The sequence below is a fragment of the Pinus tabuliformis genome, chromosome 9 (assembly GCF_031772625.1).
Source record: "Pinus tabuliformis cultivar Carrire ecotype Pingquan chromosome 9, CPIR1, whole genome shotgun sequence".
Classification (NCBI taxonomy): Eukaryota; Viridiplantae; Streptophyta; class Pinopsida; order Pinales; family Pinaceae; genus Pinus; species Pinus tabuliformis.
Genome location: NC_142307.1, coordinates 1240507572 through 1240527132, shown reverse-complemented (window position 1 = coordinate 1240527132; position 19561 = coordinate 1240507572). Strand labels below are relative to the sequence as shown.

At 36.2% G+C, this 19561-nt stretch overlaps 1 protein-coding gene across 1 annotated transcript; it reads left to right on the top strand.

Annotated features, from left to right (window-relative positions):
* The first annotated feature begins 17829 nt into the window (after positions 1-17829).
* Positions 17830-19313, top strand: LOC149153053 (uncharacterized). The gene is made up of 4 exons (XM_089445128.1): positions 17830-18124; positions 18264-18388; positions 18498-18702; positions 18788-19313. The coding sequence occupies exons 1-4, from the start codon at positions 18028-18030 to the stop codon at positions 18949-18951; spliced, it is 591 nt and encodes a 196-aa protein (XP_089301254.1). The 5' UTR covers positions 17830-18027; the 3' UTR covers positions 18952-19313.
* Positions 19314-19561: the final 248 nt, after the last annotated feature.

Genomic DNA, 19561 nt, shown 5'->3' with positions numbered 1-19561 from the left:
CAATTGGTTCTAGAGGAAAGAACCAAAGAAATGCTAAAAGACTGAACTGAGAGGAGAGAAGCTTAGTGAGGCATATGTAGCAAGAAGGAGACTTGCTACTGCAGAGGTATTGTTGCAACTCACAAAGGCAGTTCCATAGAGGATGTGGGTAGAATTGCTAAGGGATAAAAAAGTTGGTAAAAGTTTCTAAAGGAACGTAGAATGTGGCAGAACCCTGAGGAATTTCAACAGAGGTTGGATAAAGAGGAAAGTTGTGTTCTTAGAAGATGCATATGAGTTGAAACCTAGAAGGAGCAGAGAGAAGTGCTCAAAAGTGGTTCCAGAGATAGAGAACCAAGTTCTTTCCAAAAGATCAAGTACAGAGGAAATCTTGGTGATGTAAGTGGTAGTTCGGAGGACTTGTTGTTACAGAGGCTTTAATGTAGTTCATAGTGAATGAGTGAGGAACTCATAGGGATGGAGAAGAAGATGGCCACTAATAGTCATAATAGAGGTTCTAAGGAAGACCACAGCAGAAGAGAAGTGAAGAAATAGAATGCCAAGGCAAATGGCAAGAGAATGAGTCAAGAGGAAATTGACAAAAAGATTGTCAAGATGAAAGAACAATTCAATGTATTAATGATGATACTTGAGGAAAGCCAAAGACTAGGTTGGGCCTTGAGGAAGAAGCTAGTGAAGTGGCATAAGTTACAGAGAAGGCTACGACAGAAGCAAGTAATGTGGCTGACAAAAAAACTCAAAGAAGCTGAGTTGGAAATGGAAGTGTCCATTTATGAACTAGAGCAAGGTGAAGTTCTGGGTGAAGATGAAGACTTGAATACTGAATCTCCAAGTGAGACCAAAGGGTCACATGATTTTAAATCTGAAAATTTATGTATGTTTGCAGGTGAAACATGTCAAGAAGGACAATTTGTTGATATTGACATAAAGTATGAAGATAGGCAAAATCTAAATTTTGTTCTGAATGAAGAAGTAGAGAAGGATATCAAACAATAAAGTAAAGGACTTGATGAGATTGAAGAGAAGACCATTGAAATATTTCTACGTCATGTAAAGGACTTGGAACATCAGAAGGACTTGGTGACTAAATCATCAAATGAGATCATGAGGTCTTGTGGTTTTACAATTGACAAGTTGTGTGTGAATGTAGGTATTGCAGAAGACAAACCATCTTATGGAACTGTCTTGAATGAAGCTAAAAGTTTCCAAGTAAAGTATGATGATGATTGTCTTTCAAATGAAGATCAGGTTGAGTTATACAACAGAAGGAGTTCATAAATTCCTTGTTTAGTAGAATAAATATCTTTAGTAGAGATGAGACAGTTATGTCTTATGATAAGGAATTTTCTATTGATGAGTATAGAGGAATTGATTTTATTAAATGGCCAAAGGGAGAGTGATGGACAGACATATAAAACTATCACAAAGATGGAGGACCATAATGAAGAAGTAGTGTCAACAAGAAGTTATACTTGTGACAAAGAAGAAGATAGTAAGGATTGTACAGAGCTTTTAGGAGAAATTCCAAGTGAGATGGCAAATTTATGGCATGAGTTAAGTCTTTCGAAGAAAAGTCTAGAAAACCAAAAAGTAAGTGTTCAGGTTGTAAAATCAGAACTGAATGAGAATGAAGAAGTTCACTACAATGGAAAAGGACAGGAAGACATCATTGAAACAGATGGTGTGGAGGAGAGACTTGCTGATAGTCTTGGGAATTCTGTTGAGAATTCAAATCAGCATACTGATGTGATGATAGAGGAGGAAGAATCAGAGAAGCATACTGAAGTGTTGCCAAAGGAAGAAGAGGCACTGAGGCCTTTTGTTTTTTATTTTAATAATTGTTTTGTGAATGTAGGTTTAGTTGTAGATGTTGGAGAAAATTTGGAACAAATGAGAAACCATATAAAAATGAAAGAGGAAGATTTCGTGGAAGTATTTAATCCATGGAAAATAGATGTTCAGTTGTTGGAGAGAATGTTGGGCAGTCAAGATTCAATACAGAAAGAGATGATCATGAAAAAGGGTAAGGATGGAAGGGAGGCAGAACAAGTAAAATTAAGCGAAGAAAAAGTAAGTGTAGGAAAATGAGTAAGTGATAGAATTCAAAAACTTCAAAGAGAGGAATAACAGTTTGAAGAATTAGTAGACAGCAACAAAAACCTGAAATAAAGAGAAAGAGGTAATAGTAAGTGGCAGAGTATGGAGCAGCCCAAGGATGTGTTGGAAATGGAGATTGAAGAATTATGGCAGTTGATGATGAAACAATCGTTATGGAGAATATGGATAGCATCAGGAAGGATTATTAATCAGAACTTGAACCTAATTCACAAGGAGAGGAAAATAAAATAGTAGACAGTAGACATACAACAACACCAAAGGTGCTTAGTGTTCATACAACTACAAACTAAATTTTGGGGCCCTCGAGGTTTTCTATCAACATATGAAGACACATGATCAGTAGATCATGAATATTTTCTACTTTGGGAGTCTGATGCAAGAGAATTCAGCTCAGAAGAATCATTGTATTTTAGAAGACATAGGATGGTCTTGTGTTTTAAGGAAGTTGGTTTCCTAAGTGTTGAATTAATGTAATTATTAAGGTTTTGAGTGATTTAATGAGAGAAGCTAAAATAGGGATTTAATTAAGTATTGTGAGACATATTTGTAAATGATCTCGAATGTAGGAGAACATGAGAGAATCAGGATAGTTGAGAGATTGAGAGATTTGAGAATTAATTGCAAATCGTAGATTAGGAGTTAGTTCATAATTTTGTGGATTAGAGAAGATTCTTAGAGATAAGGAAGATATTTTAGGATTCCGTTGAGAATGTTATGGATCTAAACTAGGAATTGGTTGTAGAATCCTTTTGTATAAATGTAAGCCTAAAAGCCATAGTCAGGGGTTAGATAGCTAGTAAAGTCAAGTTAGTAGTTAGAGGCTGTGAGTTAGAGGTTCGATTGTAAGCCTACGGGAAGATTGTGAAACAGAGGCCACTGATATTGGAAATCATGCATGAGAGAAGAAATTATTTAAATACATGTTTATTAACACAAACAACTCGATTCTGATTTTAACGTCAAACGTGAACCCAAACTTTTATATATTAAGGATTTAAAATCCTTATCGGCTCCGTAAGGTTGGTTAAGTGTCACGCAAGTTCACTATCCGATATCGTTGTGAACCATTGGATCCAGCATGCTTTGATCAATGGCATAGAGTGAAGCACCTGTGAAAAAAGGGAAAGTCAACGTGGGACGGATGTTGTTCAATTGTTGTTCAATTGTTGTTCAGTTGTTGCTCAGTTGTTGTTTAGTTGTTGTTCAATTGTTGTTCAATTCCTGTTCAATTGCTGAGCAGACCTGAGAAGTTTATCAACGCGAGTTAAAGTTATTTGAGTTGCAGAGGACGAGAGGAGATCATGCGACAATTATTGATCTGATGGAATGAAATCAATGGTGGAGATTGAACCGATAAAGGTGGGCCTCGGAAAATGTGTCAAGACCGTGGAAAAAGTGGAAAGGTAAGGTTAAATGCGGTTTATGTATATTTATGTTATATGAAGCTATAATAGAAATAAAGCGGATTAAGGGAAATTAACCATGGTATGATTAGTGTTGAGTAAATCCGAGACCATAGTAAGAGGGTATGGTTAGAATGTGAAGGTTTAAGAATTAACCAAAGTTTATGAGGGTTGAATAAGATTCTACTGGAGAGTTTAATTAAGGTTTAGACTATTGAATAGTCTTTGAAATATTTTTGCATGAGATTTTATTAAGGGGCCTTAAACCGTAATTTATGAAGATTTGACAAAGAAGGGTAATTGAAATTCCTTGGCTAAAATGAGATTATGAATTTTATATGCATACTGTGGGTATTGACAGCTTAGCCCAACATCAATAAGGGCAGCTGAAGGCAAGCGTATAATAGCTAGTTGGATTGGTTGGGTCCATTGGTGTAAATGGATGATGAAAAGACAATCATGAGAAAAGTAATCAGGAAAGGTAAAGTAAATAGATTTAAGGCATAAGATTCCTTAGCTATGTTGGGAATTATTTTCTTGTTGTTGTGCATGTGTTTCACGGATAAAGGAAGTTCTCTTAACCTTGACCTTACGATATCTTCTAATTATGTTGTGATCATGATTGTGTCGATGTATATATATATGTATACATGTATGCATGTAGGCATTTCATTTTCTAATGAGATCATGAATGTTTTTTTCTAATGTTATATATATGTATGTATCTATGTGTCTATGTCACTATCTAATAGGGTCATTAGGAATCGTTCTTATGGAGGAATGTCCACTTATGCAGGTGAATGGCATGAAGAGATTCATGGTTCATGAGGAATCAAGTGGGAAGAGTAGCCTGAAAGATCTCTGAGGTCATTATCATGTGGATATGAATTAATATTATGAGATTATACTATGTCTATGTTTATATTATAGACAGGCTAATGTTGAGAGATACATCAATGAAATGAAAATAGCGTGATGTGCGACATGCTAGGATAATCATTGATGGCGAAGAGACACTCGAAGAAAGGTTGCATGGTAAGGATAGTGTGGTTTTGGATGTGTGTTACTACTATTGTGTATATATTGTATATGTTGTACATGTTTCATTTGTGATGTTGTGCACATGTGGTGTTGTGTGCATGTTGTACATATGGTGTTGTGTGCATGATTGTACAATTGGTGTTGTGAACATGTAGCGTTATGCACATGTTGCACATATAGTGTTTTGTGCAGGTGGTGTTGTGTACATGTCATGCATATGTTACTTTGTACATGTGGTGTTGTGTACATGTCATGCATGTGGTGTTGTCTATGTCTAACATTGTGTACACATTGTACAGGTGGTACAATGTATATGTGGCATTGTGTACACATTGTACATGTGTTGTTGTGTACATGTTATACAGGTGGTGCTATGTATAGGTGGTTCTATGTACATGTTGTACACGTGATATTAGTGTACATGTGGTATTATGTGCATATCGTAAAAACATCAAGGAACTCTAGGTATGGAAATAATGCAGTTGCTACTCAATCTGAATTTATTCTTATTTCTTCTCTTTCTAGTTTTTCTCCTCTAGATTCATGTGATAGCTGGTTGGTAGATAGTGGGGCTTCTAGAAATTTCTTTGGGTACCAAGAAGTCCTCTCAAATCTAGTTTAGAGGAAGACCAATTTAAAGATTATCCTTCGGGACAACTCTAATCATCCTGTGAGGTATTTTGGTTTTGTCAAATTTCATTTGAATGATGGGGAAATTGTACTTCTTCAAGATGTTATGTATGTGCCTAGACTAAATAAGAACCTAGTATCTATATCTTCCTTAGAAGAAAGAGAAATGAGAGTAGTATTCTAAGAGGAAAGGTCCTTACCTGGCCTTTGGAATCTCACATGAGGGATGCTTTCACCTTGAGATCTATAATTGAAGGACTATAGATTGAATGGAAAACCACTGTGAGCATTAGTTCATGATAATAATCCCCAAAGTGAGCTATGGAACTGAAGGTTGGCACATCAAAATTATGAAGCCTTGCTTAAAGTAAGAAAGATGGTTTCTGGGATAATTGATGTTCAAGCTAGTCATGATGGGGTATGTCCAGGATGTGCCACTAGAAAGAAGACAAGCAGACAATTTCCCTCTTGCAAAGGTAACAATAATATTCTTCAACTAATTCAATCTGACCTATGTTGACCCATGCCATTCCACTCTCTTGGTGACTACCTTTATTATATAATATTTGTTGATGACTTATCCAAGAAAACATGGATATTCCATTTGAAGCATAAGGATGAAGAACTTTACATGATCATGGACTTCAAGTCAGTAATAGAGAATCAAAAAGGGAAGAGAATCAAAGTTTTTAGGTTCGACAATGGTGGAGAATACACTTCAAATGCATTCGTTGACTTTTGCAAGAAGGTTGGAATTGAGAAAGAGACTATTGTACCATATAATCCTAAGAAAAATGATTTAGATGAAAAAAAGTATAGCTCCTTCATAGAAGTTTCCCAATATATTCTACATGATCAAAAGTTTCCAAAGTTCCTTTAGGAAGAAGCCACTAATATAGTGAGCTATGTTCAAAGCAGGATTCCTCATGAAGCCTTCGGTGACAAGCCTCCCAAAGAAGTGGTTACTAGTGTGAAGCCTAATGTTTGCCATCTAAGAGTCTTTAGTTGCCCTGTATACTTTCATGTGTTGAGAAATCTAGGGCATCAAAGTTAGGTGATTTCTCTATTAATAATAAATTCTTGTGAATTCTCTTTACTTTAATAGATTAGGATCTTCCTTTTGAGTTATACTATTATATTGTTATTTTCATCAAATAATTATCAATGCATAATTAACAAAGAGACAAGAGACACAAAATATAGGCTATCATCCAGGACCAAAACCGCTCCCACTTGATGGGAAAACCAAAACGAATTATTCTTCTTATAGGGACTCCAATTGATGAATACCAAGACCAAGATCCTTGACTTGTTTTCCACTCCAAGACCAAGACACAAAGCTTCCTTGGTGAGATCCTTCTTGCTTGAGTCAACAATAGTCAAACCTCTGCTTCTTCCTCCTTCTCGACTATCGTTTACAATTTAGCTTCCTTTTTATCTGCTTCAGACCTGCAACCTTTTTTTCCATAATTGGAAACCCTTATCACGTGTGGATGACCAAATTTGATATTTGATAATCTTCTCCCTAGAGGGAAACCTCTTCTTGAAAATTCGGCTTGAGATCTTCCTTGTTCTTCACCCAAAATACTCTCTTACTATGACTATAATATTTCTCCCTTTTTCCTACAACAAATAGGTCTATAATATTCCACGTGTGGAGTGTACTTGGCCCAAAAACAGTACCAAAAAAATGCCAAAATACTTCTCTCTTCTATCCCTTCTCTTCGTTGGTTATAAGGCTTCTTGATGAACTTCTCGCTTCTTTCTAGCTTCAGAGATGAGGTCCAGTTTCCCTATTTGTAGTGGTTTTCCCATCAAAAAACTCGACTTGAGTTCAAGGTAATCTGACATGTTCTTTGGAGTAGATCATTTACTCCATCTTGAAGCCGACTTGTTGGAGGTGCTCTTTTTTGGTCTTGGAGTGCCTTTTTACTCTTTTAATAATTCATATAAATGTGTAACATGCCCGAGAAGGGTCCTGCATACATGATATTGACTTTATATACTTTGATGACTTGATGAAAAAACCTAAAGGCTCACAATGGGAACCTTAACTAAAATAAAATTCCTTGAGCATGAAACCCATGATTCAAATATTACATAAATAATTTTATTTTATTCTTTACATCAATTACATAAAATCATATTTACATGTGTCATTATGAAGATCAAACCTAGTTAACCTTTTTAACACACCCTCTTAACTAGGGAGGTATTCATAATCGATGCAAGGTACTTGGAAATTCTTAATCTAAGAATTATCATAAGAAGACTGGGATTGGTAATCCATCTATATAGCATCATATCAACCAACATTGTCACATAGCAAGGCCTTGGCTAGCACCTCTATCTCTCCATAAGATTTGAGTTAAATGGTGGCAAGAACAATGATTTATAAACACCATCATCATTGTCTCTCTTGGAACATACCCCACTCGAGTTCTTAGGGTGTGTTCCACTGGGACTATTCTTATCTTGGATTCTGAGTCCTCAAAGAATATCAATCCTCTATGACTACTCTTGCCTTGGATTCCCTAACTCATTCTCAAAGAGCATCGGATGCCATACGTCTACCTAATCCTCCATTATGTCTTTCCAAGTGAAGACAAGATTGATGTGTATACCTCTCCCTCTTAATTAGGGAGGGAATGCTTATTCCAATGAAGGAATGTACTCATTCCTATGAAAGGAATTTACCTAAGCTCCCTCTTGTCTTAGTAAAATGCTTTCAAGTTTCTACCAAGTTAGAAACTTGTTTCCAGGCTCCCTCTTAATTAGGGACTTACAAAATCTCTCTAGGCAGATATGGTGGGATAACCAGCTTCTCGAATAACTCCTCATGATGTCATGGACTTATCTTCTTTATTCACGAATCTTCATGTTTTCGAACTTCTTCATAGGGAATAGACCATCCATCTCTTTCACGTGTGAGTTAATCATGTCATTATTCCTTCCATTTTAAAGTGATCAATCAGTTCATATATGACCTTCCTTCATGCCATGTTGCCTTCTTCATTCCATTTTTCCTTAAGGATCTTCCATCCTACTACATGGACATTATGGGTGAAATATATCCATTGATCTTCCCTTGGAAACCCTGCACAATCCCATCCAGATATCGTTCAAAAATAAAGGAATAAAAATTAAATTAAAATTATCTTTGTGATGGTATTTCATCATGACATCTTCTAATTTTCATCAACATCTTGCATACACATTGACACATATCCAAGAGATATATACTCTCAATGGTTTCTTTCTTTTTCAAAGTTCACCAAATTCTTCATATTATTTCATGGAGATATCCTAGTCAAATCTCTCAGTCCTCAGATGTTGATTTCTTTCTTCATGGTTGCATATTTGATCTCTGTCGTTCTTTCTTCACACATTTTCTCCCCAGGAACTTTTAATTAGAGTTCCTCCAATCACTGTCAACCACCGCATATTTCATATGAGGACATATTATGTTGATTTCATCTAGACAATGTGTGACTCATGCCTTCCCGCATCCTTTCAAAGAAGGAGATCCTTTATTTTGATCATGATACCAAGATAGATCATTTATCCATGTTACCTGCAACCATATGACATGACTCTACAATATTGAACTCAAGCATACATACCTCATTTTCCTTTACGTCATCCAGACTTCCTACAATAGCTTCCTTGATTGAAGGGACTTCAATCCCATGATCTACTTCACTTCTTTTGTCATCATGCCATCTTCCCATGAATTCCCATACGATGGAATTCTTGATGAAACCCTTGCTTCCTTTTTATTGGTGCACTTTCCAATGAAGATTCCAATAGAGGATCTTTAGTATCCTCATCCAACAAATGTTCCCCTTTTGACTGATATATGATCACATTTGTGCTAGATGACCTTTCCTTGTTTTTCCCATAAGTGCCACTTATGCTTCTAATGAGGTTACCAAGAGCTATATCCTTCCATATACTTATATTTCATCCATATTTCATGCATCTTTATGATGATGTCACGAGCTCTTGCTTTTAATGATTCTATGATGCCATGATGTATCCTATCATTTTTCTTAGTCAATCATGATAGCCATATCCTACAATATAAAAATTGAAAAGAACTAGGTGAGGAAGAATATCTCAATCATAGTAGAGATCTCTTACTTCCTCTTCTTTTTGGACTTCTCCTTTTCAGCTTCCTCCACTTCTTCGACAATATGAGCTTCTTCTCTACCTTTTTTATCATTGTCCTTCTTGAGCTTAGGACAATCTATTTTGTAACGTCCATATTCTTGACATCCATATCATTGAATCTTAGCCATCTTCTTTCTCTTTCTTTGAGAACCAATTTTTTTCAGACTTTCCTCTTCTCTTTACCATAGTAGCATATGCTTGATTTTTATCACTGGTTCCTACATCAGTTTTAGCCTTCATCCTACTTTCTTGAATCTTGCATAGTGACCATAGATCGTGGGATCGACTAGCTTCTTTCTTCCCATGAATGCTTGAAGTAAAGTTACCCCACTCATCTAGTAGTGTATTTAGTACTAGTGTGGTTATCTCCTTGCCAGCCATTACTTCTCCTAGGTCTTGAAGTTGACCCCTTATTTCAGATGTCCTCATAAATTATGAGGTTATTCCTTCTTCTTTCGATATCCTTAGCTTGTAAATATTTTTCCTTAGAGAGATAACTTCTCCTGCAGTGCTTACACAAAACAACTCTACCAATTTGTCATATATTTCTTTGGAGGTGTCTAGTTTATATATAGATGGAATGAGGGGATCCTTGATAGATTATATGAGAATCTTTTAAGCCCTTACTTCCCACTTCATTAAATTCGCAAGTACTTGAGCATCTTCTTTCACTAGTTTGGTGATAGATCCTTTGACGTGATCTATAACCTCATTTTCAATTAGATTTAGATCTATCCTCTTGTTCCCTGCATGATATTTTGAAGCGCCAACTAATTTCTTAAAAAAATACATTTTTTTAGATTCAGACATAAATATACTTACTTATGAAGATTCTTCTTCCACTCGCTACCTCCCTGAATTTGATGATAATATAAATGATAGAGAACTTCTCCTTGATGAAGATAGATCTCTTCAAGAATGATCCTTGACCGCACAAGGAGGGAGATCACTTTAGATCATTTTATGGTGTTGTCCTTGTTGATGATGATCAATGATGACTTCTGGATGCTTCTTTAATGATCTTCTTTCAAAGATGAAATCCTTGCTTCAATGAGAGGAAATTGCCTTAGAACCTTTTGAAGATGATGACAACATCCTTTGCTTCCCTTGAATGAATGAACTTCAAGTTACCTTGATTTGTAGATCTCTTCAATTTAATAATGGTCTTTGTGGTATTTTAATGATGACTGGAGGTTTGTGAGACTTTCTTTTGATGTAGAACTTTCATTTGATCTAGGGTTTTGTCACTTTCTTATAGATCTTGACTTTGTTGGTGATCTTCTTGGATTTGCTTTAATGTATTTCTTGAGATTTTATTCTTGAGTGTCCCTTGATAAGATTCCCTTCTTTGACTTTTTCACCTTAGCTTTGGTACCATGTTGACAAATATAGGGCATTCAGATTACGTGATTTCTCTATTAATGATAACTGCTTTTGAATTCCTTTTACTTCAATAGATTGGGTAACTTCTCTACTAATGATAACTTCTTGTTCATGGTGTAGTCGTGGTGTCATGACATGTGTATTCATTATGTTTTGTGTTCTATATCGAGTGTAGATGTATGTATTGTGTTGTGGTGTACACCGGATGTAGGTGTATATATTGTGTTTTGTTGTACACCCAATGTAGGTGTATATATTGTGGTGTGTTGTACACTAGGTGTAGGTGTATGCGTTGTATGTCACGTATAGGTGCATGTATTGCATGGTGTTGTATGTGTGTGATGCACACTATGTGTATGTTCACATGGTTGAGGAGAAGGCATTGGGCGTTTGCCGAGTGTGGAAATTGATCCAAAGTGCATACGGAATAAAGACAAAGGTAGAAGCTAAGGATTGATTAAAGGATAAGTATCAATATTTTATTTTAGTTTTATTATGCATGTGAATTATGATTCTAGTTTATGATGGTTACATGTGATTTATCATTTGATTTATGATGGTTGTGTTTTGAGCTAACCTGATGTGATATATCTATACATGATGATTTGGTCAAAGATGCTAGTTTGACTTCTTGCAAGTGTAGCCTATTGACGAGCTACCAATGAGGTATGATGTGGAATTATTTATAAGTTATGTGCTTGGTATAGGAAGCATAGAAATGCCCAGTTGGGTGGTTAAAATCGACTGCAAGCACTAGTAGCAATGATAAAAGGAAATGGAACATGCATCAGTATGTTGATAAACCACTTCAGGAGGAGGGCCATTATGTGACACTAGTACCCAACAGTTTCCATTGATTTCCATGAGTATTCTATGACCAGTATGATCGTTCGATGCAGGTATATGCCTTGGTTGTTTGAATTTTTGATGCGAGGAAGCCTTGCCAAGGGATGCATTGCTCATGATAAGGGACGTTGGGGAACATGGATGGTGAGCGACTGCATGGAAAGGGTGATCGGATTTCCCAAGGGACTATGTAGCAAAGAAGGGAAGGTTAGGGATATATTTATTTCGGTAATTAGCATTGCGAAATGGAATCAAATGTACATTGGGAGTGCACCCTTGAACAATGAGTGAGTTACTTCAATTGCGAGAAATCCTGAGAGACAAGGAGATAGAAAATTCCTCAAGGATAGTGATGGATTCCATATGTCATTCAAAGTTCAATTCAGTTTTGTGATCAAAGCACTAGTTTTGATGTGATCACGGATTGGTGAGGGTGGAGGTGGCTTAACATTTGAATTCCATTGTTTATTTTTGGATTGGTTTACCCATGAGATCCCACATTCATGGTTGGAATGTGGAACGGGGGTGATTGGATGAAAGAAATATTTGATTCAACCATGTCCACGGTCGGGTGGTACATGGAAGTCTAGCACCTGGCCAGATTTGCCTATGTTTAATAAAAGCTAAGTTCTCTTTCTTTTCTACTTGTTTATATGTGGATTTAATGTTTGTTATCTCACCATTATTTCCATGGTTTTATGTTTCTAATAAGAATGGTTAATTTATTGGTTCACGTCATGCTTATTTCATGTATTTACTTGTAATTGTTAAAATGATGGATGCAAGACCTAATTGATGTCATAAAGGTTCAAGGGAGAAGATAGTGATACTTCTTGTCATTTCTCATAAGATTTTTCATTCATTCAAGCTCTACCTTGTATCCTAGACCTCTAGATTGCATTGAAGCCAAGTGTTTGACAAAATGTCAATCCCGATTGGGGATGGTCAAGCCTAGTCCTAGAGTTAATTTTTGGTTTATTAATATTTTCATCATGGGTTTAATGGATTTTGGATGTTACAACAAGTTCTGGGCAATGGTCAGAATTCTGGGCTTTAAAAGTGCCTTAAATCCCGCAGTCTCTGGTACAGGTTTGTTGGAAATAATCCTTGGATGTAGGCATGCAACGTGTGGGATGCCCATAGCATGGGAGCATGCAAAGGTTTAGTAGCTTAAAAACTGAGTGGGACCCAAGGGAATGATACCTATGTGGTTGTGATGTCTCCTGGGAGTGTTGTTGTTGATGTGAAAGGTAGGTTTGATGGGTTTCTGTTGAAACCACTTCCTTAAGGATACCTAGGAGGTTTAATCTTATCGTAGTGGACTCTCATAAAATGTTTAGCCTGGTTGGTGAATTACTTTTTGTTGATGTGAAAGGTATTTTTGATGGGTTTCTTTCAATTCCACTTCCTTAAGGATACCTAGGAAGTTGAATCTTATCATAGTGGACTCTCATCACATGTTTACCCTAGTTGGTGAGTTACTTGGTTTTGTTGGGTTATGATAGTGGTTTTCAACCTAGCCTTGCCTTTTTCTGGATGTCACGGTGTGTTGGGATGTTGATCTCGTTTTTGAGCTTTGGATTTGTTGGATGGATTTCAGAATCCGAGGCAGAGGTGCTCTCAAGGTTCATTCCTAAACGCCTAGGAATCCCTTGACCGATTTTGGTGGGATACATGTTAAAGCTTGAGGGAGGTGTCTCAGTTTAGGGCCTAGTGATATGGAATTGAATTGCGATAAATCTTGAGAGACAAGGAGATAGAAAATTCCTCAAGCATAGTGATTGATTCCATATGCGATTCAAACTTCGATTCACTTTTGTGATCGAAGCACTGGTTTTGATGTGATCATGGATTGGTGAGGTCGGAGGTGGTTTAACGTTTGGATTCCCTTGGTTATTTTTGGATTGGTTTATCCATGAGATCCCACATTCATGATTGGAATATCGATTAGGGTGATTGGATGAAAGAAAGATGTGGTTCAACCATGTCTACGGTCGGGTGGTACGTGGAAGTCTCGCACCTGGTCGGATTTTTCCTATGTTTAATAAAAGCTAAGTTCTATTTCTTTTGTAGTTGTTTTTATGTGAATTTAATGGTTGTTACCTAACTATTATTTCCATCGTTTTATGGTGGTTATAAGCATGGTTAATTGACTGGTTCACATCATGGTTATTTCATGTATTTACTTGTAATAGTTAAAATGATGGATGCAAGACCTAATTGATGTAATAAAAGTTCAAGGGAGAAGGTGGTGATCCTTCTTATCATGTCTTATAAGAGTTTTCATTCATTCATGCTATGGCTTCTATCCTAGACATGTAGATTGCAATGAAACCAAGTGTTTGACATAATTCTAGTCTTGGTTGGGGATGGTCAAGCCTAGTCCCAGAGTTAATTTTTGGTTGATTAGTCTTTTCATCATGTTTTTAATGGATTTTGGAAGTTACAACAATTTCAGGGAAATGGTCAGAATTTTGGGCTTTAAAGGGTGCCTTAAATCCTCCAGACTCTGGCACAAGTTTGTTGGAAATAATCCCTGGATGCAGGAATGTAGGCTTCTGGGATCCCCATAGCATGGGAGCGTCCAAAGATTTAGTAGCTTAAAAAATTAGTGGGACCCAAGGGCATGATACTTGTGTGGTTGGGATGGCTCATGGGAGTGTTGTTGTTGATGTGAAAGGTATGTTTGATGGGTTTCCATCGATTCCACTTCCTTAAGGATACCTAGGAGGTTGAATCTTATCTTAGTGGACTCTCCTCACATGTTTACCCCGGTTGGCGAGTTACTTGGCTATATATGGGAGGATGCATTATTTGTTGTAACAGAAAGCCTAGTAACATGAAACAATGTCTCTACAATCCCTTATCTATACCCACTCAACATTGGAAAAGCATTTCCATGGAAATTCTAGGAGGTTTACCAATAACTAAGAAGGTACACGACTACTTGCATATGGTAGTTAAGAGGTTCAACAAGATGTGTGTTCTAATTCTCTGTAAAAAAATCATTAGCGGTAAAGAAATTACAGACTTGTTCTTTGGGCAGGTCTAGATGAACATTGGGATATAAATGAGCATTGTTTCATATGAAAAAAATTATTAGTACACTTTAGACTACATTGTGGGAGAAGATAAACATTAATTTAAAGAGGTCTATCACATTCCATCCACATATAGAGGGGAGAACATAAGTACTCAACATGACTTTGGTTCAACTTTTGAGGGGTTACAATCAAAAGCATTCCAAGGATTTGAATGAAATTATGGTATATATGCAACAATCTCATAATAGTGAAGTCCACACTTCTATTTTTATATACCCATTTGTAACTTTTTTTGTATATTTTCCACCTTCGCTTTTGGATATTGCATATTGCCAACAAGGAAGAGGAATGGAGGATCTTGCAAGTGATTCCTTTGGAAATATTATTTTTGAGAATATTAGGTAGACCTATTTAGTAGTACATAAGATGCTGTAGAAGTCATAGGAAAAATACGAGGTCAGTCATGATAAACAAAAACAGAGAAGTCATTCAAGTTGTGAGATAAAGTATGGTTACCATTGAACAACATGAGGATATAGGGTCTTGGAAGGAACATGAAGACTCTACGATAAGGTCCCTTTGAGATATTGAAAAACGTGGGAGATAACACATATAAAATCAGTACCCCATACTTGTGCCTTTACTCAATGGTGAATGAAAAAAAAAGGAAGCTTTATGAGCCTTCCAAGTTGGATCAGGAAGAGGAATAAATCCTCCCTTCCATAAAGGATTTGGCACCACATGCTCAAGAAGAGTTGACAAAGGATACAATTTTTTAGAAGATGTCCACAACTACAAGACAGGGGTATCAAGACCTTCAAAAATTTGGGTTCAAATGATAGCTTCCAAGCAAGGCTAAATAATACTTTAGGGAGAAGGTATAGGAAAAAAATTCTCTCCTCATTCCCTAGAAGCTTTTGGGGACCAAAATCCTCCCAGAATGAGGAGTTATGATCTAGAATAGACCATTATATTAGTTCTCATCCATCTCAGTGCTTTCAAAGTGGAAAAGGTGGGGGAATCAAGTCACAAGACTATTTTATTGATTTGTCCCATTTTTCTCGATTGGAGTCAGAAATATTTTAGAAGTAGTATGAGGAATTAATGACATCTAATTGGTGATAAAAATTTTCCACTTAAGCACAAGACCACCTAGCACTATTCTACACATAAGTACCTTTCCGACGATGCAAGAATTGCCTCAATCAGAGTCCACTTGCAAAATTTATGCCACCCAAAAGTTGGACTTCATGTTTTTACCACCCTGATTTGAGGGGATGCATGTCGGCCCCCATTATTCATGGAAAACGAGGTAGCAATGTGATCATAATGAATAATTGTAACTCTAGATAAGAGTTGAAAGAGTCAAACTTAATCACTAGTAAGCTATTGGTTAGGGTGATAATCGGTCCTATTAGAGTGCATTTGGTTCCATAGATGGGCAAAGTAGTTGAGAGTGCATAAAAAGAGAGCAAACATAGATAGTTTGTGCACTATAGCAACCCATAGGCCACATATCTCACTCCTTGATACTTGCATCCATTTCTGTTTAGAAAAAGATAGAGTACAGTAGCCTCACATTTTGGTTAGATTTTCTCTCGCAAGCGTCTATCTGATCATATCTTCTGTTATTATGATTGTGAGTGATTTTATTTTTCTTTGTTCTTTATTTTCTGCATTTTACATATTGCATGCATGAAAACAGTAACTTAATACATCTAAAGGAAATAACCCTCATTGAATAGATTTTAGAATTTAAATATAATTATATCAAATTTATTATGACAAGCTCTCTAATAAAACATCCACGACAATTTATAAATCGTATATATATAAAATTATATAAACTATTAAAAACAAAAGAATTGAGAGTAACTCTGTAACATAACATTGATCTTTAATTTTAATATACCATAATATAATTTGAGTTGCCTAATATATAACATAACTCCATACACATAGAACCATTTTAACCCAATACTCCCATAAACATAAAACTCTCTACCACTCAATCTTTTTAATTTTCATCACTAATAAATCTATAATTAAAATAAATATTTACTAATATTAAATTTTAAAATATCATTTTATATTTATTTACAAATAAAAATGATATAATTAAAATAAATAATATTATTCCAAAGTAATTAAGAATTGTTAAGATTAATAAAAAATTAATTACTACCCATAATTTATTATATTTAACCCTTAATTGAGATATCTTGAACACATTTGATCTCTTTCTAAGTTAAGGAATCCACTCAAATGCATAAAGCTTCCTACTAGGTTACGCAATCCGATCGGATGCATAATGCTTCTTTGTGATGCAATCAACTTAGTCCCGGGACCTTTTTGTTATTTATCCCCTTCCCTACTTCATAGTATTTTATATTCTATTATATATTTTAAATTTGATACTGTCTTATGCTATCATGCATTCTAGAATGGAGTTTGGAGGAGGAATTTTAAAAGTGGTTCGAGCAAATAAATTTCAAATATTTTTTAGAGAAGTAGTGTTTGAATTGTGATTTTTATGGTGGAAATGGATTCAGTACTATTAAAAATGTTTAAGACATTTAAAATTTTGAAGTTTAACAAAGATAATTTGAATTTAGAAAATTCTTTGCCAAATTTTCTCTAAATATAACCTAAATTTCCATAACTTTAAAAACAATTCCTCAACCTCCGTAAAATGAATAAATGAATGGTACAAAAGAAACGTGCAATTAGATCTTTCTTGTTATTAACACCGGACTTTAATCGCTCACATTAGTATTTCTGTGATGTCCCATCAACCTCACTACCTACTCTCCATGGATGGTTAGTCTTCTTCCAATTTGACCACACTAACTGCGAAAATAAATTAATATATTGTCACCAATTTTGACTTTAAGAGTAGAAGGAGAATGGTGACGGAATATATTATCAACCATTTTCACTTTAAGAGTAAAGAAGGGGACTCGTGGATGAGAAATGGGAACGTGTCATACAAGAAAGTCATGGAACTCCAAACTTGTAGGCGCATAAAGTTGTTGAGCCTGTCGCAGACATAAGAACCGCACCCAATTATACGAAATTAGCCGTGATTTCTGGAGGGAAAGGGAATCCATGTTCCATACGTCATAAATACTCTTTCCTCGTTGCCAACTTTGAACACGGCTTCAGTCCTTCCATCTGGGGGCATAGGCGTGTGCAATGGCCTCACGCCTTGAGTCCTTCCCTGTGGGGGCATAGGGGTGTCCAATGGCCTCACGGTATAATAAATACACAACTTCATTCTCATTCTCAATCACACCTACAACCTCGCTGGCGTTAAAGAGTTCGGCTGATTTGGTTGGTTTCTCTCAACAAAGTTCAGAACCAGTGTATTGTTTCGTTTCTGAGTAGAGATGGCCGCCACCAACCCCAATCATTCTGCACGCTCATCGTCCTGTATAATTGCCCTTCTCATCTTATTCATGGCGGTTACCGTGCATGGAGTACAGAGTGCGTTCTAATTTCATTTAATTATGTCTTGTTCTTGATCAGTTACCCTTTGTTATACCATTTACTCGCTGTTTGAAATAGTCATTGAATTAATCACAAAGTAGTTAATATGTTGGGGTGATGTGCTTTATGTGTACAGGCGCCATTGTCAAGTGCGAGGAGCTTCCCGTGGAACTCTGCGCCTTCTCTGTCTCATCGTCTGGTAGTAGATGTGTGCTCGAGAAGGATGTAATGAATGACGGCACCTTGCAATATCAATGCCAGGTATCTTTTAATTATTAACGTCTTCAATCATAGCATTGTTAATAGATTCTTCATTAGTGTGGATCATAATGTTGAGAAATACTAAGAATAATTGGTTATACATCATTAGTCATCGGTTGTGATGGTGGAGAAATTGGTGGGATGGATCGAAAGCGAGGATTGCATAAGTGCGTGCGGCTTGGAACGGATGGCTGTGGGCTTGTCCACCGATTCTCTACACGAACCGGAATTTAGTACCAAGTTCTGTTCTTCCAACTGCCGCGGCAATTGCCCCAACATCGTCAATCTATATGTCAATCTCGCTGCAGGAGAAGGTGGGTCCCTCAGATCCTCTTTCTTCTGATCTCAACAATTCATTTTAAGTATTTTCCTAATGGATTTGAGGCATGGTTTTGGCAGGAATATCTCTATCCAGTATGTGCGAATCTGAAGAAATAAAATCTCGCAATCTGACCAAGAAAAAGGAGTCAAGTTTGTCGCAATCAAAGTCAAGCATCCATTCTAAATCGTCTGGATCCCTGGATCGAAGGGCAGCCGCAAAACTGAGTCGGAAGTTGCTGTAATTGCACTCTCATCCTTAGGTACACGATTATTATTAAGTAATTGCATGGAAAAAAGTAGAATTATTCGGCGGTTCGATTCGATTCTTGGATTAATACGCCAAAGCCAATTCGAAGTTCTGTAATTCGGTTGAATTTACCAAAAATTCGAATATTTGGCGGTTCGATTTGGTTCTTGTATTAATGCGCCAATTCAAAGTTTTGTGTGGGATATTGTTCAAGGATCAATACAGGGAGGCAGAGCATATTCCCAATAGAATTGTTAATTTGTTGTGGTCAATCTACTTTTCAGAGACTCTTCGAGGAGATGACATGCTGTTGCCCGTAAATATTGAATGTTAATGTTAATGCTAGTTGATTTTTTATACAAAGAGATTTTGCAAAGTAAATTTAGTAGTGTTAGTGAAATTTGTAATAATGTATGGGTTATGATGTATAGCAGGTTTAAGCTATCTGGAAAATGGGGTTTGTAGAATATGGGCATATGTGTGACATGCAAATTATAAATATTGAGTTTGTAAAATATTAGCATAGATGTGATATGCAGAGTATAATTCTATGACCAACTCTATAACCTGTGTATTACATTTATTAAATTTAAATAGAAATATAT

What these genes read in the sequence shown, in the direction of transcription:
- LOC149153053 (XM_089445128.1), top strand. Translation starts at nt 18,028, where the DNA reads ATGGCCGCCACCAACCCCAATCATTCTGCACGCTCATCGTCCTGTATA. An exon ending in TACCGTGCATGGAGTACAGA is followed by an intron (nt 18,125 to 18,263) that starts GTGCGTTCTAAT and finishes TTATGTGTACAG; the next exon opens with GCGCCATTGTCAAGTGCGAG. An exon ending in CCTTGCAATATCAATGCCAG is followed by an intron (nt 18,389 to 18,497) that starts GTATCTTTTAAT and finishes ATACATCATTAG; the next exon opens with TCATCGGTTGTGATGGTGGA.